This window comes from Myotis brandtii, unplaced genomic scaffold (genome assembly GCF_000412655.1).
Source record: "Myotis brandtii unplaced genomic scaffold, ASM41265v1 scaffold26, whole genome shotgun sequence".
In the NCBI taxonomy this organism is placed as follows: Eukaryota; Metazoa; Chordata; class Mammalia; order Chiroptera; family Vespertilionidae; genus Myotis; species Myotis brandtii.
The window spans coordinates 268,204-289,133 of NW_005359880.1; the positions used below are offsets into that span (position 1 = coordinate 268,204).

Sequence of the window (20,930 nt, forward strand, 5' to 3'; positions counted from 1 at the left end):
TGTGTGGGGGGGGGGGTATCATTTACTTTATGAATGTGGTAGTTCCTTTTTGAAGTGATCCCACTCGTACCCCTTCCTCCACCATTCAAACAGAGTTTAAATATTTGCCAGTACAGATGTTTGATTTTTATCTTAGCTCTTTCTTTGTTTAACTTTATTCTCGGGGGTGGTTAAGTGGAAGATAAGGGGGTTCTTGTTTAATTCTTCTCAACTGGTGTTGCTCAAATATTTAGAGAGCAGACACTTCCCAGAAAGAATGAGCAGGAACCTGGTTGAATGGAGGTGAAGTGATATGCCCCCCTGTTGCGTTGTAGTCAGCCAGACACTGTGGGGCTGTTCCCAGGACGAGAGGGACTGGCTGGGAGGCCTGGGCCTCTCTCAGTGTCCAGGTCATCTTTTACAGGCTCCGGCAGCTACTGGTCAGGGGGCTTTGCCTCCTTGGGTTCCCAGGGAAATGTGAGCTGTTGTGGGATATTTTGGTTGTTGTTTTGTTTTTTGTTTTGTGTTTGTTTTTTTTGGTTTTTTTGGAGGGGGGCCATTTGCAGAATTTTATGATTTTATTAACATAAATATAAAGTGTACCCAATCTGTCCATTCATTTTCTTCACTGAGCAGCCTGGCCTTGGGATTGGTGACTGATGGCCAGCCGGGCTGCTCTTCCCACATGGCTCCGGTCTGAGGAGACGTGTGAGCATCTCAGCACAGTGAGATCTGTGGCACGTCAGCAGCACGTCAAGCTCCTTGACACTGTGGACCAGAGACTTCCGAAAGCCACTGGGCAGCATGTGCTTGGTTTTCTTGTTGCTCCCATAACCAGTGCTGGGCATCAGGATCTGGCCCTGTGCACCTTGTTGCCAGTGCCTCTGGGTTTCCACCAGTTCCACTTAATTTTGACAGATCGGTCTGGCTGGTGCTGGATGAACTTGTTGATCCTCTTTTTGACGATCTTGGGTTTCACACGGGGTCTGAAGGCAGCCGTAGGTAGCACCGAGGAAGAGACAATGTGTGCTGCTCTTCAAACGGAACCCACTAGCTTAGCAGCCCCGGAAGCAAGGGCCTGCCCTGTGCATTGAACTCTATCAGAAGCCTTGCACCCTCTGTTCCACACCGGATTTTGAGCCGATACCAGGGTTTGCTTCAGAAGAAATGGTGGGTTTTGTGTGTTTTTTAACCTTTTGCACCCATCTCGGCATTTTAGCAGTGATTACTAATAAGTACAAAACATCCACTACCCGCTAACTGTCATCATAGTGGCCTTGTTGATGGACTCCATTATCAATTTAAGCCTTGCTCTTCGGAGATATCCACAGGGATTTGCTTTTTTAAATCTTACCATAAAAATGTGTCCATGAATAAGACTGCATTTCACCACCGCCCTTGGAACTGTGGGTGTGGCTTTCATGTGCTATGTGATAAATTGGGCAGCCTTCCCTGGAAATGTTGAGGGAAATCCATTGCAAATTTAAACAAAGACCAAGAGATTCAGGAAGTAAACCCCAACTGGTGTTATGTGTCTCTCTCCTTTATGTCTTTTTTTTTTCCTTCTTCTAAACTGGGACTCCACTGAAAAGTTGATTTACACTGTGAATCCAGGCTGAATGAAATCCAATTGGAACTCACTCCAACAGTTTTGATGTAAGATTCAAAGCTTCTGCAAATTTATTTTATCTTCTACATTTGCTGATCTCCCGCTTGTAAATCCTGTTGAAGGAGAATAAAAATGACTGCAGCCTGATGGGAATTAAATGTCTGAAGTTCAAAGCAGTTTGCACATCAGAGCAAACGTCAATCAAATGAACATCTTGCAAGCCAGGCAGGGAGTGAATTTCTCCATGGGGAAGAGATCAAAGTGGGAGTCACAGTTCTGTTTTCTCCCTCGGGATGCAGTTTCGATCAGTTGTTCATGAAAGTAAATCCAGAAGGAAGTAGGTTTTTTTGTATGTGTGTGTTTTTTTTAACTTAAGGGGGTAGGAAAGATGGAGTTATTTCTCTTGAAACTGAATTTCAGGCACCGGTTTTTATGTTATAAAAATCAGTATAGAAAGCAATCATAATGCAATATCTCCTTTTTTTTTTTTAGAGTGAGGATCTACAGAAGATTTAGAAAAGATTATTCTCTTGGTGTTATTGCTTTTTAAAAGCACAGATATAAAGATAATTTGAATTGCCTGCTCATTTAATGTGAAAATTTATTAGTATACCAGTTCCTGACCTTTCCATAAACCTAGAATTATATAAACGTGACTGGCAGCTAATATACTTCTCAATGAAAAGTCTTTTAGGTAACCACTAAGACTAAATGACGTGTTTTGATAAAGTATCATAGGCATGAACTTTATATTTCTCATAGCCTCCAAATCAGAGTGAATGGCATGTTTCTTTTTATCAATGGCACACATTCATAAAATGTGTTCCTGTCTTAGGCAAGGCAGCCATTCCTCAGAGGCCCGGAGGTAGCTAATGTAAGGAGATGGCTAAGCAAGGTTTGCTCCTGTGTTTGGCGTCCAGAAGAGAAGCAGGCCTTAGTGAGTGTAGGTGAAGAGATAGTCACAGGGTTTTGGCTCCTGTAATTGTTTTCTCCTAGCTTGCTCACCAGCTTAGGACACACTGCTCTCCTGCACCTCGTAAGCCCTCTGTTGACACCTCTTTCCTTACCTGACAGGCATCAGTGGTGTGGGCAGGGATAGCAGCAGGACGGTCATTTCTAGGCACTTCATGTAAACTCAGCTGAGGAGTGCATGCTGCATGGCTGAGATTCAGCACGTGTGAGGGAATAGCAGGAAGCAGGAGGAAGGAGAGTGGTTGGCATGCCTCTGAATTCCTGGAATATCAGAATGTGGGGGTCTGATAGGAGTCAATTAACTTAAAAATACCAGCAGTGCCCTGGCCAGTGTTGCTCAGTGAGTTGGGCATCGTCCCATGCACTGATTGCCACTTTGATTCCTGGTAAGGGGGCATGGAGTAGCTAGCCGATGGATGTTTCACTGTCACATTGATGTTTCTCTGTCTCTCTCTTTCCCTTCCACTCTCTCTTAAAAAAATAAAAAATAAAAAATCTTCTTAAGCCCTAGCCAGTTTGGCTTAGTGCATAGAGCATCGGCCTGCAGACTGAAAGGTCCCGGGTTTGATTCCAGTCAAGGGCACATGCCTGGGTTGTGGCTTTATCCGTAGTCAGGGGCGTGCAGGAGGCAGCCCAATCAATGATTCTCTCTCATCATTGATGTTCCTATCTCTCTCTCCCTCTCCCCTCCTCTCTGAAATCAATAAAAATAATATTTTTAAAAAATCTTTTTAAAAACACAGCATTCATTACATGCAGATTACTCAGGAAGCAAGAATTAAATTATCTTCTGAAATGAAGTAACAATCTGTTTTCACTCCTTACCAGTAAACTTTCAGATCTCAGATGTCCTTGAGCTAGCAGCAGATAGGTCAGATTGACCTGGCGGAGGTCCTCCTGCAAGGTGGTTATTTATTCATTCTGAAGCATCTGGAAAATTAGATGGACTCTTTCACAAAAAGGACTTCTTTGTGTATTTTACGTTTCATTTTTGGATCAAGTTGGATCTCTGGAAGGCTGCGTGTTTGCGCCATGTCCACTGGAGTTTCCCTGAGCTGTGTACCATGCCTTGCCCACATGGCCATTGTCCATCACATTTTCCAGCACCCTGTATTCATTGTCCCATGGGAGAACTTTTCAGAATTTAGTGCAATTTTCTCTTTCTTGGTCTTCTATTTTATGTAACCTTTGTTGCACATAGGCATTTATTTGTTCAGGATCCTCAGATTACCAAAATGCCAGGGTCTTTTTCTCAGAGGAGAAAGTTGGAACCAGGAAAAGGAGAAACTAGTATGAACTGGCGCCAGGTCTGCTGTCTCTGCTCCATGCAGACGTGCATACATGCTCACTCTTCTATCCCAGGCCTCTCAGAGTTCAGTGGTGAATGGGAAGGGAGCGTGAGGCTTTTCTAGAACGGCATAACAAAAAGTAACTCAAAATGGCCAATTCCATAGCTGTGCCAGTGGTGAGCGTGTTTCAATCTATTTGTAATTAATAGAGAACACTTGTCTTTACTATATTCTTCCTCTTCCTCCCCATCCACATCTTTGTCCACAGAGTTCATTTTCTGTAGCTATCCATTGTGAAAACCTTATGTTTAGCTACTGTCATTTTCTATTAAGTAAAAAGCAAAAATCTCCCCTAAGCCCTACAATCTTTTATCATAATCCTTTTCTTTGAGAGAACGGAATTTTTCTTCAGCTGTTTTAGATCATGTTGGTGATGATTTATTTGTTGATATATTGAGATACAATGTAATGTATTCATTATGAATGAAAACTCGTATGTTCACATTTTTTAAGACATTTTATTGATTTTTTTGAGAGAGAGAGAGAGAGGGAAGGAGGGAGAAAAACATCAATGTGAGAGTAAAACATCCATTGGCTGCCTCCTGCACACCCCCTACCAGGGATCAGGGATTGAGCCCAAAACCCGGACATGTGCCGGAACCCCAAATGGAACCAGCAACCTTTCCATGCACCAGACAACGTCCAACCAACTGAGCCACACCAGCTGGCCAGGGCATATGTTCACATCTTGGTTCTGCTGATCCCCAGCTGTGAATCTGGGCTTCTTAATTTAAATTTTTTTGGCTTCAGTTTCCTAGTCTTCAAATGGCTATAATAATAGTATTTCCCTCAGAGTTTGAGAAGATTAAACGGGTTAATCCATGCACCACACTTGAAAGATACTTGACATATGATAAGCATTTGGTAGCATTACTAAGACATTCAATACTTGTTATTATTATTATTTATTAAATGTGTACTATGTACGAGTCTCTTAAGAACCTTTTTCTGATTTAATTCTTAACACCTTTTGAAATAGGTACTATTATTAGTACCGTTTTATAGATGAGGAAAACAGAGGCTTAGAAAATGTAAATTATGTACAAGATTATACTAGAGGCCCGATGCACGAAATTCGTGCAAGAGTAGGCCTTCCTTCCCCTGGCTGCCAGCACCAGCTTCCCTCTGGCACCCGGGACCTGAACTTCCCTCCGGCCATCGGCAGGCACCCGGGACCCGTGTTTCCCTCGCAGCCCCAGCTTAGCCCAGAAGGTCATCTGGAAGGACATCTGGTCTAATTAGCATAATACGCTTTTATTATAGATCTTCTTTTTAAACTTTTATTGATTAGTATGTTGTTGGTATAAACGGAATCTTAATCCAATGGATCTGAGTCTAATGGGCATCAAGTATGATGACACTATGTTAGGCCTGATTTCAAGGCAATGTGACAGATAGGAAGAGAGACACAAGCCTAGAATTAAGACGCAGACTGACGCTGGTCAGTTTGGAGGAGGCAGGCGTCATCACAGGCTGGAACCGGCAGGAGAATTTTCAGGGAGGAGGATGTGAAGAGGTGAGCTTTGTGTGGGTGCATCGGACACTGGAGAGCATCACAGTTGGGGTCCAGCAGTTGAGGGACTGGTCTGGTCAGAACTATAGGTTGAGAGGTAGTGGGGGGAAAAGGTTGGGTAGATTATTGATAACGGGTACTACATTGTGAAGCCTTTTTATGACGGACAAATATTTGCTGAGCACCTACTTTGGTAATGAGTCTCTTCCATCCTTTTTGTTAAAAAAAAATGTTTTCTTTGTAGCTCTTAGAGATGATCTTTTCAGTACAGAAAACAACCTATAAAACTAGTTCCCTGGTCTCCCCAGTCCAGGAGCAAGCTTTCCTTGCACAAAGGCCCAGAGCATCTCTCTGTGCTCCATATGGGACTTCGACCTTCTCGGGGGGAGGGGCTGACAGCACAGGTCCTGGCTGGGGAGACTTCATCTGGGGAGGCAGGGGCTCTCTGCAAGTGTACACCTCACCGGGAAGAAAATTTCAGTGACTCTTGAGTTACCCCTCTTAGCAAGTTCTTCTTTATGTGTCATTTCAATTAAGCAGTGTGGTAGTTGGCTCATCCTTGGACAGTGATGGGATTCAAGTTCCTTTTAGGTCCCTGACTTTCTGTGTGATCCTTAATGTCACTTTTCTCATCTGTGAAATGGGTAGGTCTAAAAGGGATTTGTAATTCGTACAGCAGGGTCCAAATGTGAGTTTCAGGCAGACCGTATCGCCCCAAAGCCTAAATGTTATCTGATCTTATTAAAAGTATGTGAGGGGCATCTAGGGCATGGAGAGCAGGTGAGTCATTTGTGTAACGCTGCTCTCACTTTACCGAAGGTCAAGTGTAAAACAAAAGCGGGAAAGTGAGATTATATTGCTTTTCCAGCAGGAAAACAGCCAGCTGCTAATGTACTAATCTCTTCTTTTCTCTTCATCTGTGGCTTTCGAGGCAGCGGTCTTCCGGTCTAGACGAATTGGAGCAGGTCCAATGAAGAGTGACCACGTTGGTGAAGCAACTGTGTCCTTGGAGGCACAGTTGACGATGTTGATGTAATTCTGTCCTGGGTTAGAGGCTGACGGAAGCCTACCTCATTCTTTGAGACGATATGTTTCCAAACAAAACGTTTAGCCTTTGGAACCCGCACACCCTGTGAAAACCTAGCTCCTTGCTTATACAATCCGTTCAGTTTTGCAGCTCTTAAGTATTATGGGATGTGATCAACGATAATCAAAGTTCATGGGAATACTCAAGTGGATCTAGAGTTTTAGGATTGTTTCTCCTAGGTGATACAGGGGAGATAGCTTCTCTACCCACGGTAATGGAATTCCATTAATGGCATTTCTCATCTGAGGACACATTTTCACACATTTTAAAAAACATAATTTCAGACTGAATTTATCAGGGTTGGGGGGTCCAAGAAACATCATAAGTCCTCCCAGTATCTGAAATCCTAAATAGGTTATTTGAAGATCACTTTTTTTTTTTGTCTTTTGTTACTTCTGGGTTAAAATTCTCTTTTAAAAATACTCTTAGTGACAGAGTTGGTACATTTTCCTGTTATTTTCTTGCAGATTGTTGGTAGCGCTGACAAGTAAGTCATTGATTGTATTAGTATTCATTGATCCGCTGCTGGCCAGAGCACTAACACCATTTTAGCTTTAGTACTCGCATCGTACTACCATTAGAAATCAGAAAAGACCTTGGTCTTATTTACATTACAGTCTAGAAGGTGGAAGCTATATGTCATGTACAATGAAATGAACTTTGGTACATTATTTATCATCTTTTTTACAGCTTTGGAAAATAAGTTTTATTACTTTTTTTTTCAGATAAGAAAGCAGGGTCAGAAAAATTAAACAATTTTGTCCAAGTAACATACATTTAGTAGTGACATAGCAGAGATTCAAATCTAGATCTTTCCTACTCCATAGCCATTCTTTCTCCTGCACTACTCTCTATTTTGGTTCTTGGTCATGATTTTTCAGATAGGATAATTTAAATAATTGTTTCATATGTAACATCAGAGCTCACATCTGTGTTTTTGTAATTCTAGTCTGAATCTATTTCTGCATGATTTTATCAATAGTGCCTGACTCAGGTTCATGGAAGAAAAGTTCATTCGAAGGATGGTTATTTCTTCATGTCCTTAGAATAGAACTTGATTTCTAAAACTTTATAGATGCAAATGATGTTTTTTCCCAAAAAACTCTTCTTCAGTAATTTTTTTGATATTTAACATTTAAATCACAATTTTACTGTTTAGGAGCTGACCTAATTTATATACAGTATGAACTCTTATTTTTGTTGGTTTGTTTTTCTGGATTGAATAACCACCAAATGAATATTGCCAACTCTCTTATTCTTTCAGATTCGATGGGAACTTCAATACCAATGTATCTAGAACAATTAGTTGTGATCGACTTTCTACTACTGTGAATAGCCGGGCCTTCAATCCAGGACGAGACTTAAATTCAGGTCAGTGACCTTTGAGTTCTATACAAATAAACTGCATCACACCACATTTAAGTACTTTAAGTACATGAATAGATGTATTGCTTTAGACAGTTTCCTTTAACTTTTGAAGAAAAGTATATGCTTAAAATTGGATGTTTCTTGCTGGAATATGGACATTCAGAAGAGGGAAAGAAGGAAGAAAATTGAGCTGCCATGCATTGAGCATTTACTCTATAGTACCTTGCTAGGCTCTTCGGTATCTCATTTGCTGGAATTTTACATGTGTTGCTGTAAAGGATATTTTAGAGACTCAGTTATCTTTGCAATAGGAGGTATTGAATTCCTTTGTATTTCCTGTTTATAATTTTTAATTTGTTTTGGGGAGTGTTTTGGAAGAATGATGAAGGAGCTTTTCTAGTAATTAAAATACAGTGTCATGGTGCTTTATATTGAGTTTGAACTTTCTTCCTGGTCGCAGTGGAACTCCGTTATATGCAATAGTAATAATTACTAGGGCACCTGTATGTACACAACTCCAACGTGACATACTATTTCTGCTCTCTTGCCCTGGAGTTTCCGTTTATATGTCTCACCCTCTGGTTTTGTTATACACACTTGTTGATTGATGGACCTCAGAACCTAAAAGCTTCACCTTTTCAGAGCTGGAAGGGACTTTAGAAATCGCCTACCAGCCTCAATTCTCGGATTTTATCAAGGAAGAATCAAAGGTTCAGAAGGGTCCCAAGACTTCCTTTACTGCTGGAGAGATGAAGGACCTAATCCTTAAATATGAACTATATTTCCCAAATTCCAGGTCTCTTGCAAACATGTAAAACCCAAGAGAAAAGCCAGAGGACCAGAATATTTATTTTTAGAGCGCCAGCCAATCTCGGTTCAGGGGAAGAATTGTAGTCTTTGGGAATTGTATCCACGAACTAGCCAACCTGTTAGGTCTGGAAAGAGAACTATAAGCTTTAGACGTCATAAAACTATAGCTGCTAGCTAAGTGTCCAACCTAAATCAGCTAGGTACATATTGTGTGGACCAATACATAATGGATTCAGTCATTATTTTTATTGTTCTGAGAATCTGGAAAACTTCTGGAGCAGATTGGGTATGCTACTAGAAAGGATGCTAAATGAAAATCATTTTCATAAAAAAACTTAATTGAAGAGAGTACAGAAGGGCAGAGAAATGAATTATGGAAGAGTCTATAGCGGGCACAGAGCATAAAGCTTTGAACATGATCAGATTTAAATGTGTCCCAGAAATGCACAATTTAATCCACTAATATGTATAGTTGAGGTTTTTATAATACATGTTAATTTGTGGGCCATTTGAATTAATAAAAATATTACTGCATAGCATGCGTCTTTTTAGTGATGGAACAAAGAGTAGGCTATTTTTACTTCCCAATTTGATTAATTTTAAACTAAGCATGCCTTGCTTTATAATCAGGGAGAAAATAAAACAAGAAGGAATTACAGACTACTTTCCAATGCATTTTTACTCCTTTCTGGTAGACAGTACCTTTAATAGCTAGTCCCTGGTACTCAATCCTGTCTGGTGCTGAGGTTCTAGATGAAGCTCCATTACTCTCCTGGCTGTGTGGTTGAGACAGTAAGAAAGGTAGTTTGAGGCAGACGGAGGGGCTGCACACTCACTTGGGAGCAGAGCGATGCTCCCCTGCCAGGGTCACTCATCTCCGTGGGCCAGACGTTGGAGGATCCGGAAGCTGCTGCCCACGTGGCTCTATCCTCATTCCCTTATTTTATATCTGTTTCTAATGAGCACGTTGTTGAGATCTGTCTCCATCATTAATAGTCGCATTATTGTGCCTTTTTCTTAGTAAGTACAGCAGCCATTCTTTCTGCCAGGTAATGGCCTCCCACCTACTAACTAGAATGAATAAGTACAATAAAAATTCATTGAACAAATATTGCCTAAGCATCTTCTATGTGGTCAAGGAAGAGGGTCGTGAGGGTGGAGGTATATAAAGATGAGATGTTGAATTTTGCTATTTCTCAGAGCACATCTCAAGTATAACATACTACCTAACAAGAGTTGTTCTCAGCACAGTGGACGTAGCTAGATTTACAGGCAGCTTTGGGCAATATTCAGGTATTTGAGAACGGACTTGCTTGCACGTCAAGTGTGTGACATTCCACCAGGCAGTGGCTGCATCCCAAAGTCCACATTCTTGAGCAATCATTTGTAACAGGAGAGGAGCGGTAGATGCTGAAGGGTGACCTCAGCGCTCCTTCTTTTCCTCCTCTCTAGCTCATGCCCCTTTTCAGAGCAGAATTAATGTACTTCATCGGCTATCACATGTCTGATATTTACATCTGCAAGATATCCAGCCTTAGGCTCTTTCAGACTGTATATAATCCATCAATGAGTCCCTAATTGATAACACAGTTTCAGGTTGCCTCTCAGACTTGCTGGAAACAGGCTCACATAAATTGTAAACGATTCTTAAGTTCATTTATCCAAAGCTAGGTCATATGTCCATCCATCCAACACACATGTGTGTTCTTTTTCTTAAAACCACTCCTGCCAGATCTCTACTCTCTAAATTGACTCCTTGTCCCTGATTCCATTCAAATAACTAATGTTTGACAGTGCATGTGTTATATTACGGTGCTGGTAATGTTTCGTTCAGGTTCTTTCCTGCTTTTATTCCTAGTTTCTCACTCTCTCTTTTTTCTTAAAAATTCCTGCTGAGCTATTTTCTTGTGCATAGCCTGATCCCTAAAGAGAGTTTATTTGAAGAGTCCAAGGAAAGTTGCCTCTTGCTCTCTTGAGTTATGCAATTGAGGTGAGAGTGGAGCTGGGAGTTCGTCTTTCTCACCAAAAGAGAAAGTGTCTGGACTTTATTGTGTTTGATTTAAAGAGCATTTGAAGTTGCAAACTTCGATCTAGGTAGCATTGCAGTCTTCACTGAGAAATGGGATTCATGGGGTGTAAGGGGCATTTGCAAGTCACGTTACAGCACTAAACGTGCAGGAGGTACAGGTGGGCCTGGAGGCTGGAGTGGATTCTTCACTTCCTTCTATGAATGGCAAACATTGGCCATGTGCTACAGAGGTTCCTCTCTTTTCTTTAAAATACTATGGAAGTTAGCTGTTAAATACACTAATACCAATGCAGTGAAAAGATGCATTCTACCTCCAAAAACTAAAATTAAAAGAATAAAAATCAACCAAACTAGGAATTTCTGGTTTGTTTTCATGCCTACTTACCCCAGCTTCATGACTGCATGTGTGCCATAAAAGATGTGGCAATTATTCATATAATATCTAAAAACTATTCAGTCACTTAGAGTTCCAGGTTCCTCAAGGTTGTGTGATTCAGTTTCCGTGTGTGTGTGTTTGTGACATACACAAATACAAAATTAAGTACACTGAGGGCCCTTTTCTTCACCTTGATCCCCTTCAAGCTCTATTCCTGTACTGCAATCTACTTCAAAGTCTAGTCTTACAGTTTCTCACAGAAATCCTATTATACTGCTTTTACAAGATTTTTTGCCACATATAGTCATACACACACACACACACACACACACACACACACACACACACGATCGGGCTCCAGCGCACACCCCCAGCCTCGCAGCCCCAGCTCGCACCCCCAGCCCCACAACCTTGCAGCCCCACCTGGCAACCCCGCCTTGGCCTGGCGCTGCCCACTCACCTGCTCCACCATCCTGCCTGCAGGGCAATCAATCGGGGATGCCCCCCGCGCCCCCTCCCTCCCGTCACCATCTGCGGGGCAATTGGCAGGGCGATTGGGCTCCCGCTTGCACCTGCCTTGGCCTGGCGCCACTCACTCACCTGCTCCACCATCCCACCGCGGTCCTGCTCTCAGCGGGGCCCTCAGGGCCAGCAGCGCCTCCACTGCCGCCCACTGCAGTGTCGCGTCACCGACATGTTCCATGCTGCCCCCTGGTGGTCAGCGCACGTCATAGTGAGTGGTCGAACTCCCAGTCGAGGGGACAATTTGCATATTAGGCTTTTAGTATATAGGATACTCTCTTATAACATATATGGTCATAATGGACACAGCCTGTTTAACTTAGCAAAGTATCTGAACATTCTTCTGTGCATCCTATATAATAAAGAGCTAATATGCTAATTAGATCGGATGGCAGAGCAACCTTCTGAACGACAAGTGGGCAGGGCCGCGAGGCAGCCAGGGCCGCAAGGGCTGAGCTCCTTGGACGAATTTCATGCATTGGGCCTCTAATATGTAAATAAATATACTTCTGTATCACTGTAGCAGTGACTACATAATATTGTTGAATTAATGAATCTACTCCACTTCGACATTTAGAATGTCCCAGTTTTTCACTATATCATTGCTCCCTTGAAAGATTTTAAATGACCCACATTTTCACTTGACCACTGTGTGGCAGTTGACATGTAAACTTCTCACTGTCATCCTTTGGTTTCCATTTATCCTCTTACTTCTCTGCTCAGTCCTCTCCCGTTTCTCCTCGGCTCCTTTTCCATTATTCTGTCCCGAAGGGTCGATGTCTCCACTGTCCTGACGTCACTGTTACCTCCCTGAATGTTGTCAATTTAGCCAGCGTCTCCACTCCCACCACGTGCTGCTGAATTCCAGATCTTCATCTCCACCCGCGACCTATTTCTGGGTTTATTTATTGTGTAACCAACTTCAGGGCACACATCTCTCTATGATTATCCTGTAGTTATCTCAAAAATTAAACAAAACACAAACTTTCCTCTAAACTTACTTCCCAATCTGGCTCATTATCCCAATGATCGGTAACCCCATCCTGGTTATACTGGGAACTCTTTCTTGCCTTTTCCACCCAGTACAACTGCAGGTTTTATTTAACAGTTTTGACTAAACTTGAGTCAGTGACCAAATAAAAGCATGAGTGAATGAATGTCTGTCAGGTATTTACTGTGTACAAGATCCCTCCCTGGACATTTACCTGTGTGTTCCTCTTCTTGCTCATCACACCGGTTTGTGACATAGGTCTCATTGTCCTCCCTTGATTGAAGGGGAAACTTGGCTCAGACTTTGTAGTTCACAGATGTGTCTTGAGTCTCCTTTGGCTTCTGCACTGCAGATGCCACACACTTAGATCCTCATTGCCTTTCTAGAGGAATAATTATTTACTATGTCCCAAAAGGTTTCCCTGCTCCTCTTCCCTCTTTTTTTTCTTCAGTATATCCTGCATACTGTTGGTATTTTGAAAATACCTGCTCTGTAACTCCACTTTTCAAAACCCTCTGGCAGCTTCCCTTTACCTCTCAGATAAAGGTGGAGGCTTTTCAACTCCATCTTCTGTTCCTCTTTCTCCTCTGTAAGCCCTCTGAGCTCTACCCTCTGGGAATCACTTTCATTTCTTCAAATCACCAGTCTCTGTCCCTCCTCCATACATTTGTTCATATTATTGTTTCATCCTAAGATGCACTTCCTGCCTTCTCTGACTTATAAAATATTGCTCATTCCTCCAACCTCTTTGCCACCTTCCGTGTGGCAAAGATGAGAATTCCTTGTCTGTTGTAGCTTGTTGGGTTTATAAGGAGGCCGACTCAGAGATGGGGACTGGCAGCCTGTGGGGAAAGAGAAGGAAGCAGGGTTGAGCAGTGGGAGAAATGGGCTGAGCTACAGTCTCAGCAGAGTCCCCAGCCACCACCCAGAGAGCCCAAAGGCTGTGGTGGCCCAGCTACAACACTTGTTTATTACTTTACTATATAGCTCATCTCATTATAGAATTTTAATTTTTTATATTGGACATCTACTTGACCCTCTGCTCCAGTTAATTTGTTTTTTGTGTGCCTACTGCTCACAAAAAAAAAAAAAAATCCAGTGCCTTGCCCATAGCAAGTACACAGCAAATGTTTATTGAGTGAATGAATAAATGAAACAAACTAGGATCTTCTTTGTAATGTTGTTACCTCGCTTTTATAATGGAACTAGAGGCCCGGTGCATGAAAATTCATGCATTGGGATGCACTGGAAGGGGTGTCCCTCAGCCCGGCCTGCCCCCTCTCACAGTCTGAGAGCCCTCAGGGATGGGAGGCGACCTGGCGATCAGGGGAAGGCGACCCCCCCATCACCCCGCTGCTGCCGCCACTGTCGGCAGCGCAAGCCTCGGTCGGCCCTGGTTACCTGCGCCTCAGGCAGCCCTGGGTGGCTGGGGGGCTGAGGGGACTGGGGGTCTCCGGAGGCATGCGCGTGGAGCAGCCAGGCCTGCCTAGGGGTGAGCCTGGCCTTGCCATGCACCTGCCACCCTGCGGGGCCAAGGGGATTGAGCACTGCCATCTTGTGGCTGTGGGTGCCGCCATCTTTGAGGGTGTGGCAGTCAATTAGCATATTTCCTCCTTATTGGCTGTGGGTGTCACCATCTTTGAGGCAGTCAATTAGCATATTCCCTCCTTATTGGCTGTGGGTGCCACCATCTTTGAGGGCAGGGCAGTCAATTAGCATATTCCCTCCTTATTGGCTGTAGGCGCCGCCATCTTTGCAACAGCATGGGGGTCAATTAGCATGTTCCCTCTTTATTAGATAGGATAACCAAGACTTTGGAAGGACCTTAGTAAAGAAAGAAATGTGGATGTGATTTACTGTAAGGTAGCACTAGTTTCCTTAGCTTAGCAGCAAGTCAGCACACATAAATGTCTCAGTCGTATAGAGTGACACAGACTATGCAGGTGAATAGTGTCATTCACATGAAACCACCTGTGCTGAGTCCAAACACACCCTGTACACAAGAAATCAACCCATCGCTTCTTAGGGCCTCACAAACCTTTTTATACATTTGTCTCATTCTTACCAAAGAAAGAATCTGCTCTATTTATAGCTGAGAAACAGGCCCAGAGAAGTTAACTGATCTCTCTAAAGTCTAACAACAAACTATTGCTACCAACATGACTCTAAACACTGTGTCCTGACTCCTAGTTCAGTGGCTTCCCCACAATAGACTGCTGCAGATGAAGACAGATATCTCCACCACCACATCCTGCCTGTTGATACTTCACTCCCTTATGTCTAAAGCCCAACTTATAACCTTCTCTCTTCCTACCCAAACCACCTCCTCGGCTCATGTTTCATGTCAGTTGATAGCAGCTTCATTTTACTTTTCACCAAAGCCTGAGACCCAGGATGAACCCTAACCCCTTCCTCGCACTCCCTCATAAAGAGCTTCTCTCAGCTGACAGCTGTATGGTCGCATGGTACTATGGCAAGATAATTAGGAGAGTTCCTCCCCTCAGAGAGCTCACAGCCAGTTGTATACATGTGTGTGTTGGGGGCCTCGGGAAGAGGAGGAAAATCAGCTGACAGATACAATGCAGTGCTAAGTGTTGTCGCGATAAGGATAAGCCCTGGCACTTGACCCAGATTGTGAGGTTGAGCTGTGTCTTAAAAGACAATAGGAATTATCCAGGAGATAGGCTTGTGGCAAGCACATTTCCCATTTTGGAATCTGTAAAAAAGTGCAGATAGCAGGGATCACTTTTTTTTTATGTAAGGAACATAAAATGAAGATAGCGTTAAGCCAGATTTTAATGGGCCTTTATACATCAGCCTAAAGGTTTTGTTGGGGTTTGGTTTTTGTTTTTACTTGTTTTTAGCTTGAAATCAACCAACTGATAAGACTTGAAGCAGGGGAGATAAGAGAGCTTTGTGGAGAATGGATGGAAGTGTAGTTGGCCTGGAAGAAGGAGAAACCAGGGTAGACTATTAAAGGTCCCCCAGAGGTGGAGAGGGTGGTGGGGAGAGGCTGTGGCAAAAAACAAGTGACCAGGTGAGAAGTGAGTGGGATGGCAAGAGGTGGAGAATCAGTCCGGCCTGTGTGGCGCAGTGGCTGAGCATCCACCCATGCACCAGGAGGTCACCCATCAATCCAGTGCACGTGCCCGGTTGCGGTGGCAGGCTGATCCCCAGTACGGGGCGAGCAGGAGACCCCGGATCGATGTTCTCTTTCATCGATGTTTCTATCTCCCTCTCCCTTCCTCTCTCTCTATAAAATCAATAAAAACATTAAAAAGAAGAAGAAGAAGAAGTGTAGAATCAGTGTACACCGTACACCTCTCTTCTAAGCTGCTTGGCTAAGAAAAGTCACTGAAAACTTTGGGAAAGGTCAGAGAGAGGAAGGGTTTTATTGTTCTTGCTGCTGCTAATATTTTTTAAATTGGGAATACTTAGTCTTTATATGCCAAAGACAGAGAAACAGTGTAGAAAGAAAGTGAAACTAAGGCAACAGGATAATGAAGTTTAATGTCTTGGTCCAGTTGTCCCACCTGAGTGATCATGAGTCAGCTGGAGTGCACTCTTAAGAACACTTAACCTTTTGGCCCTCAACTCAGACAAGTGAACCAGGATGTTGGCTTGGTGAAGCTTGGGAATCTGTATTTTTCAAAGCTGATTGTGATGGTCAGCCAGGCTTGAGACCTCCATCCTGTTATTCTCCCTTACTCCTTCCGGGAATGTTTGAAGACCACCTGGATCTGTGGATCCTTTGGGAATGGTCTGCTAGAAAGGAAGAGGGTAGAGTAGTAGATCCCACACTGATTGTGGATTTTCCCAGGAGTTTACTCTGGATTCTGAGCCCATGACCAGGCTGTCGCAACTGGATGAAGGACAGAATGGACTGGTTGTTTTACATGATAGAATTAGCCTAGAACAGACATGATAAGTTTGGAACAGAACCAGAGCTGTGCGGATTCCTCTACTTAACATTATACTGAAATAAATACCGTGAGGTAGGTGGGTCCGTGGTCATTAATGTAACTTGGGTGATGGGCTTTAGCGAGTATAATCCGGAGGAATCACTGTGCTACATCCTCCAGATTCATTCAGCTCAGAGCTCAAGTCACTTCCCTCTCTGAGTCAGAATAGCCTTAACTCTGTGACGGGAACAGTAATATCTCTTGGGTGAACCTCCACATTCTGGCTCTCGCCAACTGCCTGAATAACAGATAAAACCTACCTCTTAGGATTGTTGTAAAACTAACTGAGGTAATACATATGAAAGGCTTAGTAAAGTGCTTGGTACGTGGTTAAATGCTGGATATGTTTGCCACTTCTGAAGCAGCATAAACGATATCTGGGGGGTCCATGAAATACAGCCTCTCCTGAAAACATGGTAAAGCAATACCCCGGATGCGAGCGAGGAGTAGGCATTGGAAAGATGTGATAGGGTATAATGCCAGAAATTGTTAGGAGTCCTCAGAATGTTAATTTATTTTATCCACCCCCGAAATGAGGGCTATTGCACAGAATATTACTGAAAGGTGCTATGTAATTTCTGGTCTGTTGGGGAAGTCAGAGTGTTTTTATATGTCTGCAACTTTGTGTATTTAGGACAGCTCTTGTATTTGGTATTCGGTAAGCCATGGGAGGTAGATAGCTGTGGGTGTTTTGCTTGGTGGTGTTGGGCTGGGCATTGGAAAGCCCAGAGTTTCTTGAGGTGGGAGGCAGCAAGCCTTCTCTTACAGAGCATTTTCTTCTTCTGCCTACCCCCTGGTGGAGAATATGTTGAGAAAAACAACAGTCACAGCCCAACTACAAGCGGTTTGTATCCCAACCCTTTCTCATCAGCCGGGTGACAGAAGCATGAAAGAGCGTAGATAAGAGTGCGGAAACATTGTTGGTTTTGGTTTCACTGAAGAGGTCAATGAGTTTAGAACAAGTTAGATGTAGATGGTGAAATTGGAGGGAAGATACTCGGGGCCGTGAACTCTGGGGCCCATAGGTTAGAGTTATCCTCAGACAGTTCAGTACACTGTGTGCAGGCAGATCTTGAGCCTCAGTGATGGGAGTTGTAAAGAACACCTGAAAAGCGGAAAGGCATGTTTTTTAGCTGCTTCTCTGATAACAGTTTGTGTGTGATAGTTGAAGAAAAATAAGCCAGTGGGTACTACAGAATTGTTTGTCTTTGCTCAGAATTCACATAGAAACTGTATGAGGGAGAAATAGTCAATTTGTTGAAGGCTATGCTGAGGGGGATGGAAGGGGTAGAGTTTGCCTTTGAAGAGCAAGGTGCCATCACAGGTAGCTCTTTATTTTTTAAATGCCAAGGTTAAGTTTCTCCATCATTCTCATCTAAGTGTTTCTTGGCGCTGTTTGGACATTTTGTTTAATCTTGGATCACTATTATTATCTCTTGTCCTGACTTTTTTTTTTGCGGGGGGTGGGGGGAAGCATAAACTTGATTAAACCCAGTTGGAAGTTTGCTCTTTCTCTCTCGTTGCAAACCTGTGTATCTCCCTCCTGTTGGCCTTCATTCTTTGCCCTTTTAACACTTTTCTCTTTTGGTTTGGGAACACCTTGTTGGAATCCATTACTTTACAGATGAGGAAATCGGGGGAGGTGACGGGGACATAGGTGAAAAGCCTTGACCAAGATCATCATTCACTAGTTTACTCAGTACATACTGACGGAGCACTTCCTAAAAACCAGGCCCGTGCCAGGAGACCAGAAATGTGAAGAACAGACCTGACCTGGCTCCTGCCTTCTTGGAGCTTACAGCTCCTCTGCACCAGAGACTTGAATCGAATACCTTCAAACGTAAATACAATGAACATGACCCATTTTTGCTATGAAGGAAAACACTGGGTGCTCTGAGGGAGGAGGAGAGTGGAGGGCAAGTCTCTCTGAGAGTGAAAAGAGTTATTCGGGACCTAAGGACCACCTTGTGCAAAGAGCTTGGCACATTTGCCAAACTGAAAGCAATAGCTCTTGATGTGTACAGGGTAGCGAGGGGGAGAGGGGAAAGGTGAGGTTGGAGAGTAGGAAGGGGGCCGGGTGGCAGAGGGCCCTATCAAGTTTGGATTTAGTACTAGGAGTGGTGTAGTGGGAAATCTCTGATATAGTGGGAAATCTCTGAAGGGTGTTAAGCAAATCCATGGTGCGATTTGGTTTCCATTTTTGAAAGATGCCTCTGCAAGCGGTCTGGATAGTAAGTTTAAGGCCAGAGGGCTTGCCAGTCTTAAAGATGGGACTTCAACCCATGGCTTCTTATTCCGAGTCCATTCCTATTTATCAGGTCTCCCTTCTAGTTCCTAAGTGCCTACCTGGATTCAATAGAAAGTGCAGAATAGCACTGGGCCTGCGTCCAAATGGCTTACGTAGGCTGCTCCCATGGACAGGCAAAGGAAAAAACACTGACAAAGTAATTCAGAGGTCTCAGCTAGATAGTTTCTCAGTTCAGTAAAACCTCCTCCTGTTGTCTAAAATATGCTCTCCGTTAGATGTCACTCAGAATCATGAGTGCTGTCATTCCTGTTGGCTCTGCCTGCCAAGCTGTAGCTTGTGTCTGTACCACGTTCCAGTTAAGCCAGCCCAGTGGGCTCAGGGGCACACCCCGCGACATCAGCCTCCCACTGGTGGGTGCCATTTTCAGCAACTCAGCAGTTTGTCTGAAAACGCACGCGATTAAATGTTACTTTAGCCTTACACCTTATGTCAGTTGTGAAATCATGCCTTCGCATCGTGTCTCCTTAACTGTATTTACTTGCATTATATTTTTACAAGCTAATGCAACCAGTTATTTTGATTGAGTAACACCAACATGTTTATATATGTCTATTCTGCCTCTCAGGAAATGCTCAGTGAGCTTTTTATCCGAGGATTGCTAACTCATCTCAGCATGTACTTATTGACAGGTAGAAGCACTGTGGTATTCTGGCAACAGCAAGGGCTTTGGGCAGACACACCTACATCAAATCATCACTCCACCCTGGTGGCTTTGAGCAAGCTCCGCCTCTGTAAAATGGGTATAATAAACCCGCAGAGGAATTATGAAAAGCGGCACACCATATATAAAACTGGTTTATGTCACACTCAGTAAATTTTTACTATTTTATTATCACATCAGCTTGACTGAGGTATCATTGACATCTAATAAACTTATATGTTCAAAATACACAGTTGATACTTTCTGGCATGGATAGTCCCATGAAATCTTCAGACAAGCAGGCTTTCTATCCCTCCCCTTATCTGTCTATTCTGTATCTATTGATTTGGTGGTGGTGTTGGGAGAAGGGAGTATTTATTATTTTTAAACCTACTTAGAATGATCATTGCTCTATGCTGATGTACTCACAGTATTTAATTTATTTTTAATTGGATTTGGCATTAGAGGAAAATAAGTTTTTGGAATTGATCCAGCAACAGTATCTGGGAACAGCGGAGAAATAGGACCGTGCAGCCCCTCCCCGGCCTGGGTCCTGCAGGTGTCACCTCTGCAGCCCTCATCGAGTGGGCACCTCGATGTGGAAAGCACTGGAGACTTGCCCAGGGGTACAGAGGTGGCTCAGACAGAGACCTCGCCCTCGGGGATCTTGGAATCCAGGGACCGAGAAGCGAAAAGTTACCCTCACCACAATCCTATGAGCTAGAAGGCGGGAAGAGGTAAATACTGGAGGGATTCAGAGGGTATGATAACTTCTGTCTCGGGAATACGCTTCAGTGAGGAAAAAACCACCTCTTGCCTCCTCCTGTCTGAGGTGGGTGTGCAGAGCAGTTTTGACAGATACAGGACCTGCCCGGGGATAGCTTAAGGCCTAACGCTGTGCATCCTGGGCCGACTGCTGGGCACCTGCCCAGCTTTTTCTTGGATGCCGTCCAGCATTTCTGAAGAAAGAGTGAGTGTGCGGGACCCCAGCCCGAGTTTTCCAGTGACCAGAACACCTCCCTGACTCCTATGAATGGAGAAGCCCCCTCTGGGCTGCCCGCGGGGATAATGGGGCTCTCGTTCACCGCACATCTGGGTCAGCGAGGGGCCCTCCTGGGGTGCGCACCACGATGATAGATTGCTTCTGGGCTCTGGGGTCCTCATTACCATCATATCCATCACCTTCTGCTAGTACCGAATAAGGGATGAAATTTAATCAGATGCCAAAGGAGTTCTCAGGGGGAGGATTTGCGGAACCTTGCCTGATACTTAAGCACTCGTGCTGCAGTGATGCTAGGGAGCCGGCATGCTATTTGGTGGTGGAGACTCAATGTATCGTGCACTGTAGGAATTGTGATTTATTTTTAAAACATTCTTGCTCTCAATGGCTCCCCTTTTAATAGTCTCATTGTAGC

The 20,930-nt window shown here is 43.7% G+C and overlaps 1 protein-coding gene across 1 annotated transcript in view; it reads left to right on the forward strand.

The window, feature by feature from the left end:
- CACHD1 (cache domain containing 1) overlaps positions 1 to 20,930 on the forward strand; it is a gene marked incomplete at its 5' end in the record, with an annotated part of 228,885 nt that overhangs the window by 133,993 nt on the left and 73,962 nt on the right. The window contains one exon of the mRNA XM_005868055.2: positions 7,774 to 7,880. Coding sequence (XP_005868117.1) covers positions 7,774 to 7,880 — 107 coding nt within the window. The remainder of the gene's footprint in view (positions 1 to 7,773; positions 7,881 to 20,930) is intronic.